The sequence below is a fragment of the Schistocerca gregaria genome, chromosome X (assembly GCF_023897955.1).
Source record: "Schistocerca gregaria isolate iqSchGreg1 chromosome X, iqSchGreg1.2, whole genome shotgun sequence".
NCBI lineage: Eukaryota > Metazoa > Arthropoda > Insecta > Orthoptera > Acrididae > Schistocerca > Schistocerca gregaria.
In genome coordinates, this window is record NC_064931.1 from 489,141,714 (window position 1) to 489,161,921 (window position 20,208).

Below are 20,208 nucleotides of genomic sequence, written 5' to 3' on the forward strand. Positions count from 1 at the left end.
CCAGCAATCACACTTCCATTGATTTAATAATATGCTTTTACTCTTAGTCATTTATATTAAATATTATTAGTGGAGGGACCTCTTCATCACTTTACTGCTCTGTCTGTTTCTGATAGTCTCAGTTATTTCTAGAGAACATCAGGCTACGAACTTTGACCAGGAAGGTCCGGAAGACTAGCGTATTATATTATCTGTTGAATGAGTAATAAAATTTGTTGTTTCTTGCACTATCATGTCACTATCCATTTCTTGAAATATCACGATACAGGCTTCTGAGGAGTGGGCTTCCCAACTGGCTGTTCACAGGGACCACCTCAATGGACCTGTGGGGGTCTAGTGTGGTTGATAAAATTATCTACTCATCGTCATTGCTCCACAAAATATTGAGGTAGAGAGATGATCAGTGTTTGGCGAAAGATTCCAGCTATTAAGCACTCCTCATAGTGAATCCCAGCATAATGAAACCACATCCAGTAGTAGTAGTAGTAGTAGTAGTAGTCGTAGTCATCTTAGTAGTCGTCCAATAGTGGCCCATGTTATAGCTGCAGTGGGAGTGCATCAGGAGTAAACTGCAAGTTGCATGCTTATTACTTTGGATGGGATAATGGCACAAATCGGTTTCTAAGGATTTCCTGGAGATAGTGTTTGTAAGGTGTCTTAATGACCTATGGCTACAAAACATTGTACACAATGTAACTTTCAAAAAAAATCGTTTAGTGGTGCAGGTGCTAAAAATTATTTCCTCAATGGTAGATATGAAGCACCACAAGAAGTTCTAAGGACAAAGAGGTACATTGTAGCATTTCTCATGTAACAGATTGGTAGGTGTCTGTGAGAAGCTGTCAAAAATTTAACGATTTATTGGCTAATCACCATGCACAGTTGCTTAAAATTACAAGTGAAAAAGTCTGATGACACAAGATGGGGTTGAAAGGTGAAGGACCAGAGACAGCTCACCCTTTCCTATACATTTAGCACAACACAAAGCATGGATATGATTTTGGTAGACCACCACCAAATATACTTGGTAAGTCTGTCATATTGAAAGTACATACATCAGCAACCCAGCAGTGACATTTTTCAGCAATGGCAAGAGTCCATCATGTGAAAGCTGCAACTAGCAGGTGTCTGTTACGAGGCTTCTTGTGCTACAACAATGATCTCTAAAGGGCAGAATGTCACAGCTGAAACCAGTAATTGTAATAGGAAAGCAGTGATTATTGTCCAATAAATAAAATATTGAAATAGGATAAGTTTTCACTCACAGCATTCTGACATGCCAATTACAATATATTTAACTATCAGTAAACATGTCCAGTTAGGGCAGAATATATCATACCCGTACTTGTGGTACACAGGGGTTCACAGAAGGCAGTACGAATATTAGTTTATTTGGATGAATGGAGGAATGATTGGTTGGGGGTTAGGGGACTACAGAAAGGTCAGCAATCTCTCTGTCAAGGGATATTTCATCCGGAGTTAGTGACATCTGCCAGAAATATGATCAGATGATGGTGTGTGTAGGAGTAGTAAAAGCACAGAAGGTAATATTGATGCCAGCACTAAGAAATAATTGACAGAAAAGAAAAAGTGTATTAATCAGGCCAGTACATAGGTCAGAGCTGACAAGAGGTCATCTGTGGCAAGATACGACCCACCCACATGTGACCCCCCCACCCACCATGCCAATCCAATTAAGGGCAACGAGAGTAAAAAATGCTTTCTACACAGGAGATTTCTACCAGCAAAAATGGTATTTAAAATAAGAATAAAAGTGCAACTGGTGCTGTTTTTTTTATTCCAAATCAATACTACAGCCTGCATCATCATGCTCCTGTAAATAATAAAAACAGTGTGAGAAATAATAAAAGCAACAGGTGGTTGGTACCTGGCAAGGGCTCCGCACACAATAGAAGCCATCCCTCCTGCAGCTGTCCCACCACTAAGCCATTACAGTCAAAACTAATAGAAAGGAACAGCACCCACTACTCAGTGGAGTGTTACCCCTAAAGTAGAATATAAGGAGTGTGGCAGTGAAAGGGGAAAACTGTATTTAATGCAATTCAAACAGTAAAAGGAGGATGACAGAGGCAGATGGGAAAGGAGGTAAGAGTCGAGGTTCCCAGACCCAGCATTCAACGGGAGATGCCCCAACCACCTTGCCCCTGCTCTGAAGTTGGTTTAAAATGTTACATCTGAGAATAAAAACCATTTTCATGGGTAAAACAAACTAGTTCAACTGTGTGTTATTTGTCCACCAATATTAGAGGCAAAGAATCTAAGAATATGCTTCACATGGAGAGCCAAAAGAAGAGGCAATTTCAGAGGAATATGTGAGACTAAGGCTCTGCAACCACAACATACGGATGGCTCATTACATAAAATAAAACTATGGGTTACTCTGGTAGGACCGGTGTGGAGGCAACTTATGGCCATCGATTCTTCCCAGAAGTAACTTAAGAGGACTGCCATGCAGCACTTGTCTCCTTGATAGTATGGAGTTTATTAGAGGGGGAAAGTGGCACACCAAATGTGCTCCAGGGATCATGAAAGTGAATGTTTGACAATGAATGCTTCTCTAGCCAAATGGTTGACCAGTTCATTCTCAGGGATACTCTCATGATTTGGGACAGACATAATGGCAACTGAGCAGGCAGTTTGACTAAGGTACAAGGTCGTGAATAGCAGATATCACAGTCTGACAAGAGCAACAGCGATCAATAGCATGGAAATTGTTCATGGAATCACTAAAAATTAAAATGCAATTGATCGAGTGCCTTTTTTTTTTTTTTTTTTTAAAAAAACATATGACTGTTAGTGTCTGTAAGTTCTGCCATAAAAATACTAAACAGTCCTAACAACAAATGATGTTCCCCACTGCCTTGATACAAAAGCACATCCTGTCCTCTCTATGGTTTTAGGGATGTCAGTGTAAATGATGGCAGTACCCTGATACTCCTGAAATGAGAGGGACATACATAGGGGCAAAAAACGTTATAACCTTGAAATAGATCAATCCTAACTCATGCTCTGGGTATTTACCATGGAGCCGTGTGACAGAAAACATGGGGAGCTTATTCTGAGGAATCTGGCAGCTTGAAAGCTTTCACACACAGCTAGCCTTTTGTTGAATATACGGCAGCCAAATAAGCTTTTTATCAACGAAGAGTCCCAAATCTCAGGATTGTGTAAAAACGCCCATTCGCTGGGTCCGTAAATAGAGTTCTGGTTCATGATCAACTGTCTTGTTATGACAAATGCGTGACCTGCATTTTTCCAGGAGATAATTGGAAACCACAAGGAAAGATACAAGCAGAGGCTCTTCGGATGGCTCCTCAAAGCTGGTACCCAATCAAAACTACAAAGGAATACCTACATCAAATGCCAAATTCACTGACGTACAGCGCCGAGTGACGAGTAGCCTGATGATCACTAGCCCATCTATAGACACAACTATGGTTTGAGATCGCAGGAACGTCTGCGATGAATTCACTGAGCTATGGTCCAACCCTAATGGCAGTGCGAAGAATTGCAGTGAGTGTCACTGCTGAAGTTAGAAAGCCAAACTCTCAAATCCCTGGGTAACCAAATCAATGGACAAATGATTCCTTGGGAAACTGAAGCTATTTATATAAACTCCATGACACACATCATAAAAAAAAAACTGTTATGATGAAAAGTTACACTCTCAGCAGGTTGGTTAGTTGGATTAAAAAGGGGGAAAAGGGACCAGATTACAAGGTCATCAATCCCTTGTTCCGAATAAAACAATGCCACAAGTGTCAGAATAAAACAAACGAGACTGACAACTCAAAACATAAGGCGAAAAAAAATTAATAAATAAAAAAATTCACAAAAACAATGAAGGGCAACAAACATGTAAATGGACTAAAAGGGACAAGAAAACCACAGACACCCAAGAAAGGGCATTAAGAAATTAAAACAACAAAGCAGATTACCATGGCTGGCTGACCATGAGAATAAAAAAGGAGAAGCCAGCCACTCTGCAACACATTAAAACCTGCACCCTAGAAGCACTAGGGTGGAAGAGACAGAGGGATAAAGAACATGCACTAAAACTTAGATCAAATGATAAAACCCAACCTCACAAATAAAAAGACGATGATGTGTCAGACAAAATTAGTGACAACAAGTCCAGTAACCCAAGATGTTGTCACTGGGCAGTCAAAGTGGGACAGTGCACCAGAATATGGTCCACTATGAACCGGGCACCGCACCGACATTCAGGTGGGTCTTCACAGCTCGGGAGGTAACTGTGGGTCGCCCACCAAGTGTGCCCAATGTGGAACTGGCAGATGACAACGAATTCCCTGTGAAAGGCCCGCATGGAAGACTTCTACACATTCATAGTCTCCTTAATGACACGCAGTTTGTTGTGTGTACTGTTATGCCATTCCGCCTCCCGAAGCCAAAAAAACCCTACAAGCATACGTCAAAATACAGGTCAGGTTCAGAGATGCCCATCTGCAGAAGCAGTTTCTGCGCAGCCTGTCTGCAAGATCGCTGCCTGGGATGCCGACATGTCCTGGGGTCCACGAAAACACCACTGAATGATGGGACCGGTCCAGGGCATAGATCGACTCCTGGATAGACACTACCAAAGGATGGCGAGGGTAGCACTTGTCGATAGCTTGTAGGCTGCTCAAGGAGTCAGTACACAGAAGAAACGATTCCCCGGGGCATGAACGGATATACTGAAGTGCACGAGAGATGACCATGAGCTTTGCAGTGAATACACTGCAGCCCTCGGGCAAGGAATGCTGTTCAAAATGGCCTCTGTGGACATTGACAAAGCCAACAAGACCATCAGCCATCTGTGTAAGCCACTTCAGAGCCCCGGAATACGTCAAGACTCTAGAGGAAGTGACAGTGGAGAGCGATAGGAGTAACTGACTGCTTAGGGTCATGCGTAAGGTTCAGACGAATCTGTGGCCTACATGTACAACACGGAGGCGTAAGCAAATGGACCTGGATGGGAGGTGGTAAAGGGAAGGACTCCAGTTCAGACTGAAAGGATGACACACGATCTGCAATCATTAGCCCTGACTTGGGCCGCCGATAGAGGAGATGAAATGCCACAGGTGGAAAAAGGAGACAGTAATTTGGATGGTCAGGAGAACTATGAATGTGTGCAACGTAACTGACGAGCAGTTGTGCGTGTCGGATCCGCAATGGAGGAACTCTGACCTTCACATGGATGCTGGCCACCACACTTGTCCTAAAAGCTCCTGTCGCTAGGTGAATGAGAATGGTGCACTGGGTCGAGTACACGCAACACTGAGGGCATCGCCAAACCATACACCCACTCCCATAGCCAAGGGGAAATGGAACAAAGGCTTTGTACAGCTGCAGTAGAGTAGAGCAATCTGCACTCCAGTTGCTGTTGCTAAAACAGTGGAGGGCATTGAGGTGCTGCCAGCACTTCCGCTTAAGCTGACAAAGGTGAGGTAGCCCAGTCAATCAGGCAACGAAAACAAGTCCTAAGAATCGATATGTCTCCATTACAGTGAGTGGATAGTCATGAAGGTAAAGGTCTGGTTCCGGATGAACGGTACGATGGCGACAGAAGTGCATGACCCACGACTTAGCGACCGAAAACTGGAAGCCGTGGGTGAGATCCCATGACTGCACTTTGTGGATGGCTGCCTGTAGGCACCGCTCAGCAACACCAGTGCTGGTGGAGCAGTATGAAATGTAGAAGTCATCTGCATACAGAGAGGGTGAAATGAACGGCCCTACAGCTGCTGCTAGACTGTTAATGGCCACTAAAAATAGTGATACACTCTATACAGAGCCCTGAGGGACCCCATTCTCCTGGATTGGGAGGGGGGGGGGGGGGGGGGAGACACGACTATGGGAGGCACCAACTTGGGCATGGAAAGTACAGAGCGACAGGAAATTCTGTATAAAAAAATCGGGAGCACGCCTCCGAGGCCCCACCCGTATAATGTGGCAAGGATATGGTGTCGCCAGGTGGTGTCATACGCTTTGCGTAGATAAAAAAAGACAGCAACAAGGTGTTGGCATCTGGAAAAGGCTGTTGGGATGGCAGACTCTAGGGACACAAGATTATTAGTGGTAGAGCAACCCTGGCGGAAGCTGCCCTGACATGGAGCCAGTAGGCCACCTGATTCCAGGACCCAACACAACCGCCAACACACTATACATTTCAGCAACTTACAAACAACATTGGTGAGGTTGATGGGCCGATAGCTATCTACATCAAGCGGGTTTTGCCAGGTTTGAGCCCAGAATGATGGTGCTCTCCTGCCATTGCGATGCAAAGACGCCATCGCACCACATCTTGCTGAACATGGCGAGATGACGCTCTTAGTCAGATGAGAGATGTTTCATTATCTGACTGTGGATCCGATCCAGCCCAGGAGCTGTCTCTGGGCAATGTGCAATTACACTATGGAGCTCCCACTCCGTAAACGGGACGTTATACGGTTCACTGTGGCATGTAGTGAACGAGAGGACTTTCCATCCGCTGTTTGGAGGTGCGTAAGGCTGGGGCGTAGTTCTCTGACACAGAGGCTCGAGCATAGACCTCAGAGAAGTGCACAGCAATCACATTTGCATCAGTAGAGAGCATGCCATTGATGTTAACACCAGGGACACCTGTTAGGGTCTGGTACCCAAAAAGATGTCTGATCTTCATACAGACTTGGGAAGGTGATGTATGGCACCCAATGGTCGAAACTTACATCTACCAACACTCCTATTTCCATCATTTTATAAGCAGGACCATGGGTATGGAGCTGCTTAAAAGCTATTATGTGCTCTAGGTAAGGGTGCCACTTATGTCACTGTAAACCTTGCCAACACTCTTTAATTGCCTCAGACTTCCGGCGACCACCAAGGGACTGTGTTTCACTGGGGTGAGGAAGGGGGGGGGGGGGGGGCACAATAAAGAGCAACGGATCCCATTTTCTGGCACAGAAACGATTGTAGTAGTCACCGGCTCAACTGTCACATCTACGTTACCATGTGGGGAGCAGAATCAACTGTGACAGCAGAGGTGAAAGTTTCCCAGTCTGCCTTGTTTATAGCCCATCTGGGCAGGCGTCCATGGGCCTGATACCGGGGTAATGACAGGAAGATGAGGAAGTGGTCACTATGACACAGGTCGTCATGTGCTCTCCTGTCCTGTGCTTCAAATTGATAAATCAACGGCCGAGTAATTACCATGAGCCACACTGAAATGTGTGGCAGCCCCAGTATTTAAGAGGCAGAGATCGAACTGGGACAGTTAAGTTTCAGCATCTTTGCCTCTGCCAGTAAGCATAGTGTCACAACTCAAGAGGTTGTGGACGTTAAAATCTCCCAAAAGTAGGAAAGGTTTAGGGAGTTGATCAATCAGTGCAGCTAATACATTCGGGGGTATCACACCATCTGTAGGAAAATATACATTGCAGACAGTTATTTCCTGCATCGTCCATATTCTGACACCCACAGCTTCAATAGGGGTTTGAACGGGCACAGGTTCACTACAGAAAGTGTTCAGGACATAAATGCAAACTCCACCTGACACACTATTGTAGTAGCTACAGTTCCGTAATATTCCTTATAGCGATGGAGGGCAGGGCTCCGCATTGCTGGGAGCCAGGTTTCCTGGAGGGCAATGCAGAAACCAGGTGTAAAGCTTAACAGTTGCCGTAGCTCAACCTGGCGGTGGAAAAAACTGCTGCAATTCCACTGGATGATGACATCATTGTGAGATTGGGAAGGCTTGGAACATTCAATGAGGCAGTCTATGCCTCAAGGTCACCTGCTGCCACCGACTCTTTTGCCTTAGCAGTCTATATTTACTGTATCTGAGGGTCTGGTGAGACCTAGGCCCTCAGTGGACGCCAGAATCTCCACCCCATCCTCAGACGCAGAACTTGTAGGTTGGGGTGGTGTGGGTACCATTGCAAGTTCCTTGTTCTTAAGGGTCTTCTTTTTCGATGTCTCGAGCTGTTCCTTGGGTTTCCCTGGCTGGGAGGACTTCACTGAATCAGTCTCCAGAACTGAGGATGAGTGTGAAGCCGTATGACCCAGTCTTCAGTTACTGGCGAGTGTCATCTTTCCCACTAGCAGAAACCTGGGACGGGAGTGGCCCAAGGGACCCCTTTCTAGCGAGAGGAGCTGAAGAAGCCTTACGCTTCTCTGGCTCAGAAGTGGGGACTGAAATCCCCGATGGTTGAGGGGGGCGATGATGTTCCCAAAGTAGATGGTGCTGGAGCAACAGGACGGGAAGTGCCCCCACCATCAAGGGGGCAGGTGTAGTCTCCCGGTTCTCAGAGGCGACAGGAATTCAAGGAACTGATGGGGCGAGAACTGTTCTCGTAGCGTCAGTGTATGAGGTAGTCATAGCCACAGGATGTAGGTGCTCAAATTTCCTCTTAGCCTCAGTGTAGGTTTGTCGGTCCAGGACCTTATATTCTATGATTTTCCTCTCTTTCTGTAAAATCCTGCAGTCTGGTGTGCATGGTGAATAATGCTCTCCACAGTTGACACAGATTGGAGGCGGGGCGAGCATGGAGTATTGTGATGCGATGGACGTCCACAATCTCGACAGGTGGGGCTGGAAATACAGTGGGAAGACATCTTCCAGCACTTAAATAACTGCATCGGGGGAGGGATATATGGCTTGACGTCACAATGGTAGACCATCACCTTGTCCTACTTGGGCAACGTGTCGTCCTCTAAGGCCAAAATGAAGGTACTGGTGGCAACCTGGCTATCTCTCGGACCCTGATGGATGCGCCGGACGAAATCAACACCTCGCCACTCTAAATTGGAGCGCAGCTCCTCGTCAGACTGCAATCCCTGTGGAATATAATACCGTGGACTGTATTTAAGCTCTTATGGGGCGTGTTGGTAACAGAAACATTCCCCAACTTCCCACAAGCCTGTGACTTGGCAGAGGACAAGCCTTCCACTTCCCCAAACTTGTCCTCCAAATGCTCCACAAAAAACTGAGGCTTCATGGACATGAAAGATTCGCCATCAACTCCCATAAATATGAGGTACTGGGGCAATTAAGATTCACTGCCATCCTTAGCCTGGCATTCCTCCCATGGTCTGGCCAGGGAGGGGAACGACTTGGGGTCATATTGTCAGAAGAAGCTGAGTAGCACATTCACTGTAGTGTAGCGGTTATGATACTAGACTGTTGTATGGAGGGAAGTGAGTTCGAAACTCACCTGAACTGTAATATTTTAATTTATATATTTGGTTCAAGGAAATTCTATAAGTATCCACAAATGTCAAGAATCATTTTACTGGAATGATCTGTAACTATATATATACCGTATGTGTTCTGGCCGGAGGCAGTTCGTTCCGCACTCTTGTATGTGCAAGTGCTAAATACCCCTTCATTAAGTGAAGTTAGTGTTTGTCATTCATCTAATTACACCTTCTTATGTGACATTATTCCTTAGCATTAAAGTTAGACTTTGCCCGCTTAGTGACTGCTGGAGGCAGAAGCAAGATATGATGTACTACACTTCATGACCTGTCATCCGCCCTGATAGCACCCACTCCGACCAGGGGACCTCCCTACGGGTGCCATCCAGCTGCAGCAAAGACCTCCTGGCAGGATGGCCATTGCTGGGAGTCCTGATGCCCCAGGGTGATGGGCATCTACTCCTTGGCATACAAGGGGAGTTAATGGTGCAGGCATCAGCAGAGCGATCCCTGTGTAGTCAGGGGACTACAACCAACAGGGTACATGGCAGCCCCACCACAATGGACTGGCTACCGTGCTGGATATGAGGTACAAATAAGTCCATGGTCATCATCGGCACAGAAAGTGACACCACATAGCGCATGGTGGAAAATGCATCCAGTAAGGTGTCCTCACCCAAGAGATGGAGAATGGGCATGACTGCAATACGATGATGAGGAAGTGGGCCGAAGATCTCAATGCACAATGGACACAATGCACCATGTAAGGCACCCTTCCCTAATTGGCTCGCTCTTCGGGAAAAATTGGAAAATTAGAGGTCAAACCCTACAGAGGACCATCACATAACGGCCCAAACATGTGAGATTCCTAATAGTCACCCCTTACAACAGGCAGGAATACCTCGGGCCTATTCCAGCCCCCGGACCCACAGGGGGACACACTCAGCAGGAATGTCACTCTATGAAGCCCAAGATCTATGTAAAATATTTCTCATGCATGCATTACATCCAGCAGATCCTTCATTTGATCTTTTTCATGAACAAAAACTGGACCTATAAATGAAGAATGTCGTTACTTGTGTTGGATACTCACCAAGTGCATTTTCAATTTTCAGACCTGTCAACAATTCTTTGAGTTTATCAACAGACCACTGGCAGGCATTCTTTTCTGTCCTAGACAAAGAAAAAAGAAATTTTTATTAAATTACATAATATTGTTTTCTTCTTCGTGTTTTATGAAACTTCAGAAAAAACATTCAGAACAGCATACAATCCTAAATTTTACGTTAGATGTAATACGGTTTTCATCGGAGATATAAATTTTAGTGAACTGCATATCTAGTACGCAAATCAAAACTGTAACAACCAGCCACAAATATGGCAAAAGTATATCATATTTTAAAAATAACATAAAATTGTGTAATATATGTAAAAAATACAACCAAAAGTTATACATTAGCAGGTAAATATAGATAAATTTCCTGAAAATAGCTTTATTTTTATCTAGATACCACTAATGAATGAACTATTGCTTGAAACTAGTAGCAGAAAATAAAATCTAATGAAGCAGCTCTGGTGGATATTATTACAACAGTATGCATTTCATGCAATTTGTTGAGGCTGCAAAACAGCATACGCAAGAGATTCTCTCCACATTGGACAGCTAATCGTCCACATGTTCCAACATACTAGCACTACAGCTACAATAATCAACCAGTAAATCAACCCACCCATCCACCCACCCTTGTCCACATGACACCAATTAATAACTATTTTGATCTTCAGTCTCTTTGCAATCAACTTTGAGCTCCTCTAATTTCATGTCAGACTATGTTTCTGTAATGACTTACTGTACACCAAATTGAGATGAATAGGAAAGGAGATGACTAATAGTAATACAACGCACCCTGCACCATGCACCTCTCCATGTCTTGTGGAGTTATGTATGTAGACGTAGCATCAACTGATAGTTTCCCCCCAAGCTTTTCTCGAAATCAGTTAACACATAACTAATCTCTTCCACAAAAGGTGACTTTAGGGACATCAGGTAAGGATTTTTAAGTTCAGAGCCTGCTCTCAGAATTTCTGCTTACATAACCAAAACATAATGTGTTAAAGTATTCTTTGAAATGTCTTACATTAACTCATTGTTTTGTATTCCAATCTTCGAAGTAATAACTTTAATCAGGTACTGAGATTTTTATGACAGTTTTCATCTTAAATTTGTTAAAAGCAGACAATTTTGCTTCATGCAGAAGGGTTTCCTCATCAATCTATATACATCACATAAAAAAAAAAACATGGCCACAGAGAGCAAGTGAGCTCTAATTCTATATCAGGAAGAGTGAGGGTCCTGCTTGTACAATGTAATACACAGTTTATTAAAAACAAAGATTCCAAGACTTACCAAGCGGTAAAGCGCCGGTAGACAGGCACAATAAAATAACACACAAACACAGACACAAAATTTCGAGCTTTCGCAACCGGCGGCTGCTTCGTCAGGAAAGAGGGAAGGAAAAGGAAAGATGAAAGGATGTGGGTTTTAAGGGAGAGGGTAAGAAGTTATTCCAATCCCAGGAGCGGAAAGACTTACCTTAGGGGGAAAAAAGGATAGGTATATACTCGTGTACACACACACACACACACACACACACACACACACACACACACACACACACACACACATCCATACATACACAGACAAGCAGACATATTTCTGCTGCAGACATATGTCTGCTTGTGTGTGTGTGTGTGTGTGTGTGTGTGTGTGTGTGTGTGTGTGTGTGTGTGTTGTTACTTTATTGTGCCTGTCTACCGGCGCTTTCCCACTTGGTAAGTCTTGGAATCTTTGTTTTTAATATATTTTTTCCATGTGGAAGTTTCTTTCTATTTTATTTACATCATTAATGTAATACACAGTTTGTCAGATTAGAGAACATGACGAGTTTGACCCAGTTCAAACATCAATTCTAAATTATGCACCACCAGGTTGTCACACTGGACAGCAAAAGTATGTAGATATTTTGGAACTATTGTCAACAAAAATACCAAGCTGGATCCCTAACTAAATTTCAAATACAACACACAGAAACACAAAACAAAATCTACACTATCCACAGCTTAAACAACATTCACAACTTTCCCTTTTACAATGTGGTGCCAAATATGGCAGCCACTAAAGGGGAAACCATGGAAGAAAAAAGAAGATTGGACAAACGTGGCAGAGAGACTACTAAAGAAATGGATAGCCAAGTTAATAAGCACTAAATTTTTTTAACCTGTTAACTACATGGGTGGGGTCCAAGCAAACCCCAAGAGACTTTGTTTACAGTTTCTATTGTTGGCAGACTACAGATTCACCATTTTAGGTATTCACAGTGTGCTGCATAGGCTTGTGACATGGATGTGTACCCTGCTCTCACAACAGTAAGTATCTATTTCACATTGTTGCATTTCTGTAGATCGCACACATGCTTTTATGTAGTAATTATTTACAACATGCTAATACAGTAATTTGCTTTATATTTTATATTTTATAATAATGGCTCACTATCTGTGATGAGGATAGTTAACAACTGTTAGAGGGAGGCAATGACTCAGAAGGTGGAGACATAGAAAGAAATAACGAAGAAGAAGAAAGATGAGGAGTTGATGACATCAGCAATCATGATTCAATAAACAGTGAACACCTTTCTGGTCAGAGATCGAGCAAAGTGAAGGCTCTTCTTCTAATGAAGAAAAAGAAGAAGAAAGCCCACAAAACTATTTTTACAGTAAGTACAGAAATAAAAATGAGTAAATCTGCCTCATGTACATCTTTTGTGCAATAGCACAATATTGTACGACAGTTCACTTGATTGAAAAGACCTGCTGCTTGAAAAAATGAAATTTCACCAATAGATAGCTGGGAACTATTATTTACCAATGAGGTGATTGACGCTATCCTACACTAAACTGACAAAAAAACTTCGACAAATATTCAACTTTATTATTACGGTCATATCATGCTAAAAACGTTGATTGCTTTGAGTTACAGACTTATCTTGGATAACTTCTGTGTATTTCAATATTCAAGTCAAATCATGAAGACGTTACATCCCTATGATATGAGATATTTTACAAGGTGTAATAGGAAAAAACAGGTTTTATTCATTCATTTTAATGTAACCTTTGATGATATCAGTACACAAGAGAGAAAATCCACAAATAAATTGGCCTTGACAAGAAATTTTTGGAGAGAGTATTAGCAATTGCAGCACAAACTATTCTTGATCAGAATGTTTGTGTGTTGTTGAAATGTTGGTAAAATTTCAAGGGAGGTGCTCATTCAGACTGTTTAACCTGCAAAATATGGCACGAAAATGCAGTGCATTTACAATACGAAAACTCATTTATATAACGTGTTTATATATTCTGGAAAACCACTTACCTAAAGAAAAATCCCTTTCATAGTGACAACGGAGGATGTGTTAAAAACTTGCAGAGCCATTTTATGGAACTAACAGAAATATCACTGGAAACAGTTTATTTACTCATTTGAGTTAGTAGACGAATTATTAAACTGAGGACTAACATACGTGGGTATATGTAAAAAAACACCACTGGAAATTCCTCGAGTTTTTGCCTAATAAAAGAACACACTGATTCATCAACACCTGGATTTGTACGAGACAAGACCTTTGTGCCATTCATTCCAAAGAAGAATAAAAGAGTAGTTTTACTATGTTCTATCCATCACAAAGTATCCATAAAACAATAATCAAAGAAACTTGAAATTACAGTTTTCACAGCAAAACTAAAGAAGGGGGTTGACACCTTAGATTTGAAATTCTCAAAATTACTCTTGTTCACATAGAAAAAGAAGATGGGCGAGCACAATCTTTGCTGCTGCACTGAATATTTCTCTTGCTAATAGATATGTTCTCCAGCCGGTTCTATTATTATTATTATTATTATTATTATTATTAATAATAATAATAATAATAATAATAATAATAATAATAATAATAATAATTAGTTGTAAAAGGCGACGAAAAGAACAAACCACGAATAGGGCTAACCCCCCTTTTAGTGTGATTAGTTAGTTCAGGACAGAACTAATTAAGCCTCTGACAAGCGCTGTCATGGTCGGGGACAACGCTTGAACGCTACGCCCATCCACAATGGTAACGACACTGCTAGCCCCACGGAAAATGATTTAAATCCAAATAGAGGTGTTTTGCAGGACATGCTTCCTGCACCCACTCTAGAAGGAAAACAAAGACAGAGGATGAGACGGTCAGATGAAGTTAACTGACACCTCATGTTCTGTTATTACCAAGCAACAAACTTAGGAACCAACACAACTGGATACAGATCACAAGTACACACAACATTTATTCCAGATACACAGATTTAAAATTTTTAACAGAACAACGACTAGCTGATCAGATCCGTGTAATAATCAAAAACAACAGGATACCCCAGTCAGAATTAGAAAACATCAAACAAGTACAACAAATACTGCAACAAAATAATGTGCAATCAGAAGAAGAAGAAAATACAGTAATGCACTCAAACATCCCAGAGCAAACAAACAAAGAACAACAAGTGTCAAACAATCAGAGGAAAACTAAATCTTAAGACAGCCACCAGAACAAGCACAAATAGAACACGAAGTGACGTGTTAGATACAGAAGAAAAATTTCAGCTGACATATATAGAATACAAAGGCACAAATACAGACATTAGACCATTTTTGCATAGACCACCAAATAACCCACAAGTCTACACAACAATAACAACTATCAACACAACAAAATAAATGAAACTACAACTATGGAAGAGTTACAACTACTGGTTTATATAGGAGCACTCACTACACTAAATATACACACTAGGCAGAGATCAGAACCAACCAACACACAGAAGAAACCCACAAAACCAGCATGGCAACACAGGCTACAGATCAGAATAGAAAAACTGAGGAAAGACATCGGACAGCTAACAATTTATAAGAAATGAAGTATCAGACAAAAAATGAAAAATGTTAGGTAAAATCTCACAACAAGGGGCGATAGAGCAATTAGATGAAAAGCAGCAGAAATTACAAGCATTGGCCAAAGGACTTGGGGGGGGGGGGGGGGGGGGGGAACATTCAACACAAACCAAAAGAAATTTTATCAGACAACAGATAACACACACATTAAAATAGACAATCCACCAAACATAACAGACATGGAACACTTCTGGAGCAACATATGGTCAAACCTGGTACAACATAACAGACATGCATGGTGGATACAAGCAGAAACAGACACATACAGATGATACCACAATTGCCTGAAGTGATAATTTGTAACATGAAGTCACCCAAGCAATTAATTCTACGCACAATTGGAAAACCCCTGGAAAAGATAAAATAGCAAATTTCTGGCTAAAGAAGTTCACCTCAACACATTCAAATCTAACTAAATTATTTAACAGTTACATTGCAGACCCATACAGTGTCCCTGATACACTTACACAAGGAATGACTTATCTAAAACCTAAAGATCAAGCAGACACAGCAAAATATCGCCCCATAACATGCCTACCAACAATATACAAAATATTAACTTCAGTCATCACACAGAAATTAATGACACATACAACACAGAACAAAATTATAATGGAGAACAAAAACACTTCTGCAAAGGAGCAAGAGGGTGTAAAGAACAACTGATAGTAGATGCAGAGGTGACATATCAAGCTAAAACTAAACAAAGGTCACTACACTACGCATACATTGATTACCAAAAAGCTTTTGATAGTGTACCCCACTCATGGTTACTACAAATATTGGAAATATACAAAGTAGATCCTAAATTGATACAGTTCCTAAACATAGTAATGAAAAATTGGGAAACCACACTTAATATCCAAAAAAATTTAAATAATATCACATCACAGCCAATACAGATCAAGTGTGGAATATATCAAGCAGACTCAGTAAGTCCTTTCTGGTTCTGCCTTGCTCTGAACCCACTATCCAACATGCTAAATAATACAAATTATTGATATAATATTACTGGAACATACCAACACAATATCACACATTTGCTATACATGGATGAGCTAAAACTAATGGCAGCAACAACTCAACAACTCAACCAATTACTAACGATAACAGAAGTATTCAGCAATGATATAAATATGGCTTCTGGAAGAGACAAATGTAAGAAAAATAGCATAGTCAAGGGAAAACACACTAAACAAGAAGATTACATATTGGATAACCACAGCGACTGCATAGAAGTGATTGAGAAAACAGATGCCTATAAATATCTAGGATACAGACAAAAAATAGGAATAGATAATATAAATATTAAAGAGGAACTAAAAAAAAATATAGACAAAGACCAACAAAAATACTGAAAACAGAATTTACAGCAAGAAATAACACAAAAGCTATAAATACTTACGCTATACCAATAGCGACCTACTCATTTGGAGTAGTGAAATGGAGCAACACAGATCTAGAAGCACTCAATACACTTACACGATCACAATGCCACAAATATAGAATACATCACATACATTAAGCAACAGAAAGATTCACATTAAGCAGACAGGAAGGAGGAAGGGGATTTATTGACATAAAAAACATACATTATGGACAGGTAGACAATTTAAGAAAATTCTTTATAGAACGAGCAGAAACCAGCAAAATACACAAAGCAGTCACCCATATAAATACATCGGCTACACCACTGCAATTTCATAACCACCTCTACAACCCTTTAGATCACATAACATCAACAGATACGAAGAAAGTAAATTGGAAAAAGGAAACACTACACGGCAAGCACCCGTATCATCTAACACAGCCACACATTGATCAAGACGCATCTAACACATGGCTAAGAAAAGGCAATATATACAGAGAGACAGAAGGATTCATGATTGCAATAAAGAATCAAACAATAAAAACCAGATATTACAGCAAGCATATTATTGAAGATCCCAATACCACAACAGATAAATGCAAATAACAAATAGAAACAGTAGATCACATCACAAGCAGATTTACAATACTAGCAAATACAGAATACAACAGAAGACATGACAATTTAGCAAAAATAATACAACAACTTGCCATACAACATAAACTAATAAAACACGTTCCCACATACAAGTATGCACCACAAATTGTACTAGAGAATGATGATTACGAATTATACTGCAACAGAACCATTATAACAGATAAAACACCACATAACACACCTGACATCATACTCACCAATAAAGAAGAAATTAACAACTTATCGAAATAGCCATACCCAATACAACAAATATACAAAAGATAATAGGAGAAAAAAATTGAAAAATACATCCAACTGGCTGAGGAAGTCAAGGACATGTGGCATCAGGATAAAGTTGACTTTATACCAATTATACTATCAACTACAGGAGTCATACCACACAATATCCACCAGTACATCAACACAATACAGCTACATCGAAACGTACATATATACAACTACACAAATCTGTAATTATTGACATGTTCAATTCCCCAAAAGTTCCTAAATGCAATGTAACATATACCATACAGTTAAAAGGAAGTCACACTTGATCAAGGTCCATGTCGCTTTCCATTTTTAACCAGACATAACATCTGAGAAGGAAGAAAGGAAAGTAGTAGTAGTAGTAGTAGTAGTAGTAGTAATATCAGCCATAGACAATACATAAAATCCACTGCAATGAGTCTTGAGAGAGAACAAACTTTATCAACACCTAATGCAGGTGAGTATGGTCTTAGTGTTTCTAAAAAGCGAAGGTGATATTTTTGACCAAGGCAAAAAGACAAAAATAAATATGTAATACTTGCAACAACAACAACAACAACAAAGTGTACTTTTAAGCCACATTCAAGGACAATCAATTATTGTTTGTCCTACAAACCCAAAGAAAATGAATGACTTTGTAGGCACATAATGTGCTGTGATTTTTCTCATTAGTTTTTGTTGTTTTATAGTCTTCACTTCATTTTATGTTCATATTCTGTTAAAAACAAAGAGTTTAATTAGGACTTAATTTTTTATTTGATTTTTATGTCATTTCATCTGAATTATAAAAATAAAAAGCCAAGAGACGTGTTTTTGTAAATGACAAATTTTCTGTGAAGAAGGGTTATTGTAAGCACAGTAAACAATTTAAATAATAAATTTGTTGTTTTATTATGTAAATATATAAGTTTTTAAGTTATTTCCAGTAATTATTTAGCAGCATACCTAACCTCTGTTGGGGTACTTATAGGCACCCCACTCCCCTCCCCCATGTGACGACCATGTTACCAAAAACAAACATTAAAGATCTATGTCCATTATTTTGCCGTATATGGAATAACCTTTTTAAGGTTTGGTAGAATGAATGACTGAACAAAAAATAAATAACTGGCATACAAATACTGAACACAAATCTCAGTGCCACACAAACCACTAATGTACATTTGTATTGGTATGTATCAGTTAAGGAAGGTAAGATCTCATTTTATGAGAAGATACAAATACTACGAAAGTACTTCAATTTTGCACAAACTAGAGAAACATTATCTTATTCAAAAACCATAGAAAACTAAAAACACACTAATAGTCTTAATTTAGAATTCACAGTGCAGGAATAATAAATTTATTGGTTTCTATCTCAAGATTCTCAAGCCTTTTATGCTATGCAGCTGTGGCACCTACATAACAATACTTTTCTATCAGTACACTTTAAATCAGTTTGTGAAAGAGCAAAATATACAAGAACCACCAAATTTTATGACCATTTTTCAGGTAATGCAGAAAAGCTGGAAAAATTATCCTGAAACAGATGTAGTATCCACAGTTACACAGCCAGCACAAGTAGTATCCACAGTTACACAGCCAGCACAATCATACTGTACCCCACAGCATAGCAAGAAGACAGGATGACAACTAAAAAATTAAAAAAGCAGAAGGCCTATATGAGGTGCCAATCATAGTTCTGGACCGATGCATCAACAGAACATTAACTCAATTAACAAACATCCATAAACACTATAAAATTGTGTGTGTGTATGTGTGTGTGTGTGGTGTGTGTGTGTGTGTGTGTGTGTTCTCCACATCTCTTCCTAAACCACTGAGAACCACCAATACATCACAGTTCAGCAGATATGAGGTCATAATGATATGTGAGAAACTTCTTTGCCACTAACTCTACCCAAAGCTTATTTCCCCAACAGTACCCACAAATGCTGATGAAAGTATGAAGACAAATATGCCGATGTACAACAGTTCAAGAGATGACACTATAAGCAAGATATGTGCAAAAAATGCAGCATTCTGCATTAAGTTTCAATAATATTTGTTTTGTAAATAAAACTGCCTTTTCTTGCTGCAACTTAATTTATTTTTCCCAGATGTGTTTCACTTTTTTCTTGCTCTAAGGAACCATCTGTGGAATGGTTTGCTGTGATCTGTTTTTCTTCATCTGGTCTGGAGGTTGCACTACCACTTCATTTCAAACACATAAGCACAATTTTGTATTCTCAACTTTTCCACACTTTTCACCATGTTTCCCCCTTTTTTATGGTGTACCATTACTCTTTTGCCACTTGATATAGCTATTTCCTCTGACACTGTGCTTTTAACAACATAAATATTGCAACTTCTATTTACATTGTTAAAAGCACAGTGTCCGAAGAAATAGCTATACCGAGTGGCAAAAGAATAATAGTACACCATAAAAAAGGAGGAACATGGTGAACAGTGTGGAAAAGTTGGGAATACAAAATCATGTTTATGTGTTTGAAATAAAGTGGTAGTGCAATCTCCAGACCACAGGAGAGGAAAAACAGATCACAGCAAACCATCCCACTGATGATGCCTTAGAGCAAGTAAAAGGCGAAACACATCCGGGAATAAATTAAGTTGCAGCAAGAAAAGGCAGTTTTATTTACAAACCAAGTATTTCTGGGCTTGCTGCAGAGGATGGCCACACAAGAAAACTTATTAAGTTTTAATAAAT

The 20,208-nt window shown here is 40.5% G+C and overlaps 1 protein-coding gene across 1 annotated transcript in view; it reads right to left on the minus strand.

Annotated features, from left to right (window-relative positions):
- Positions 1-20,208, minus strand: part of LOC126298356 (activator of 90 kDa heat shock protein ATPase homolog 1) — an 82,317-nt gene that overhangs the window by 32,874 nt on the left and 29,235 nt on the right. The window contains exon 3 of the mRNA XM_049989650.1: positions 10,289-10,368. Coding sequence (XP_049845607.1) covers positions 10,289-10,368 — 80 coding nt within the window. The remainder of the gene's footprint in view (positions 1-10,288; positions 10,369-20,208) is intronic.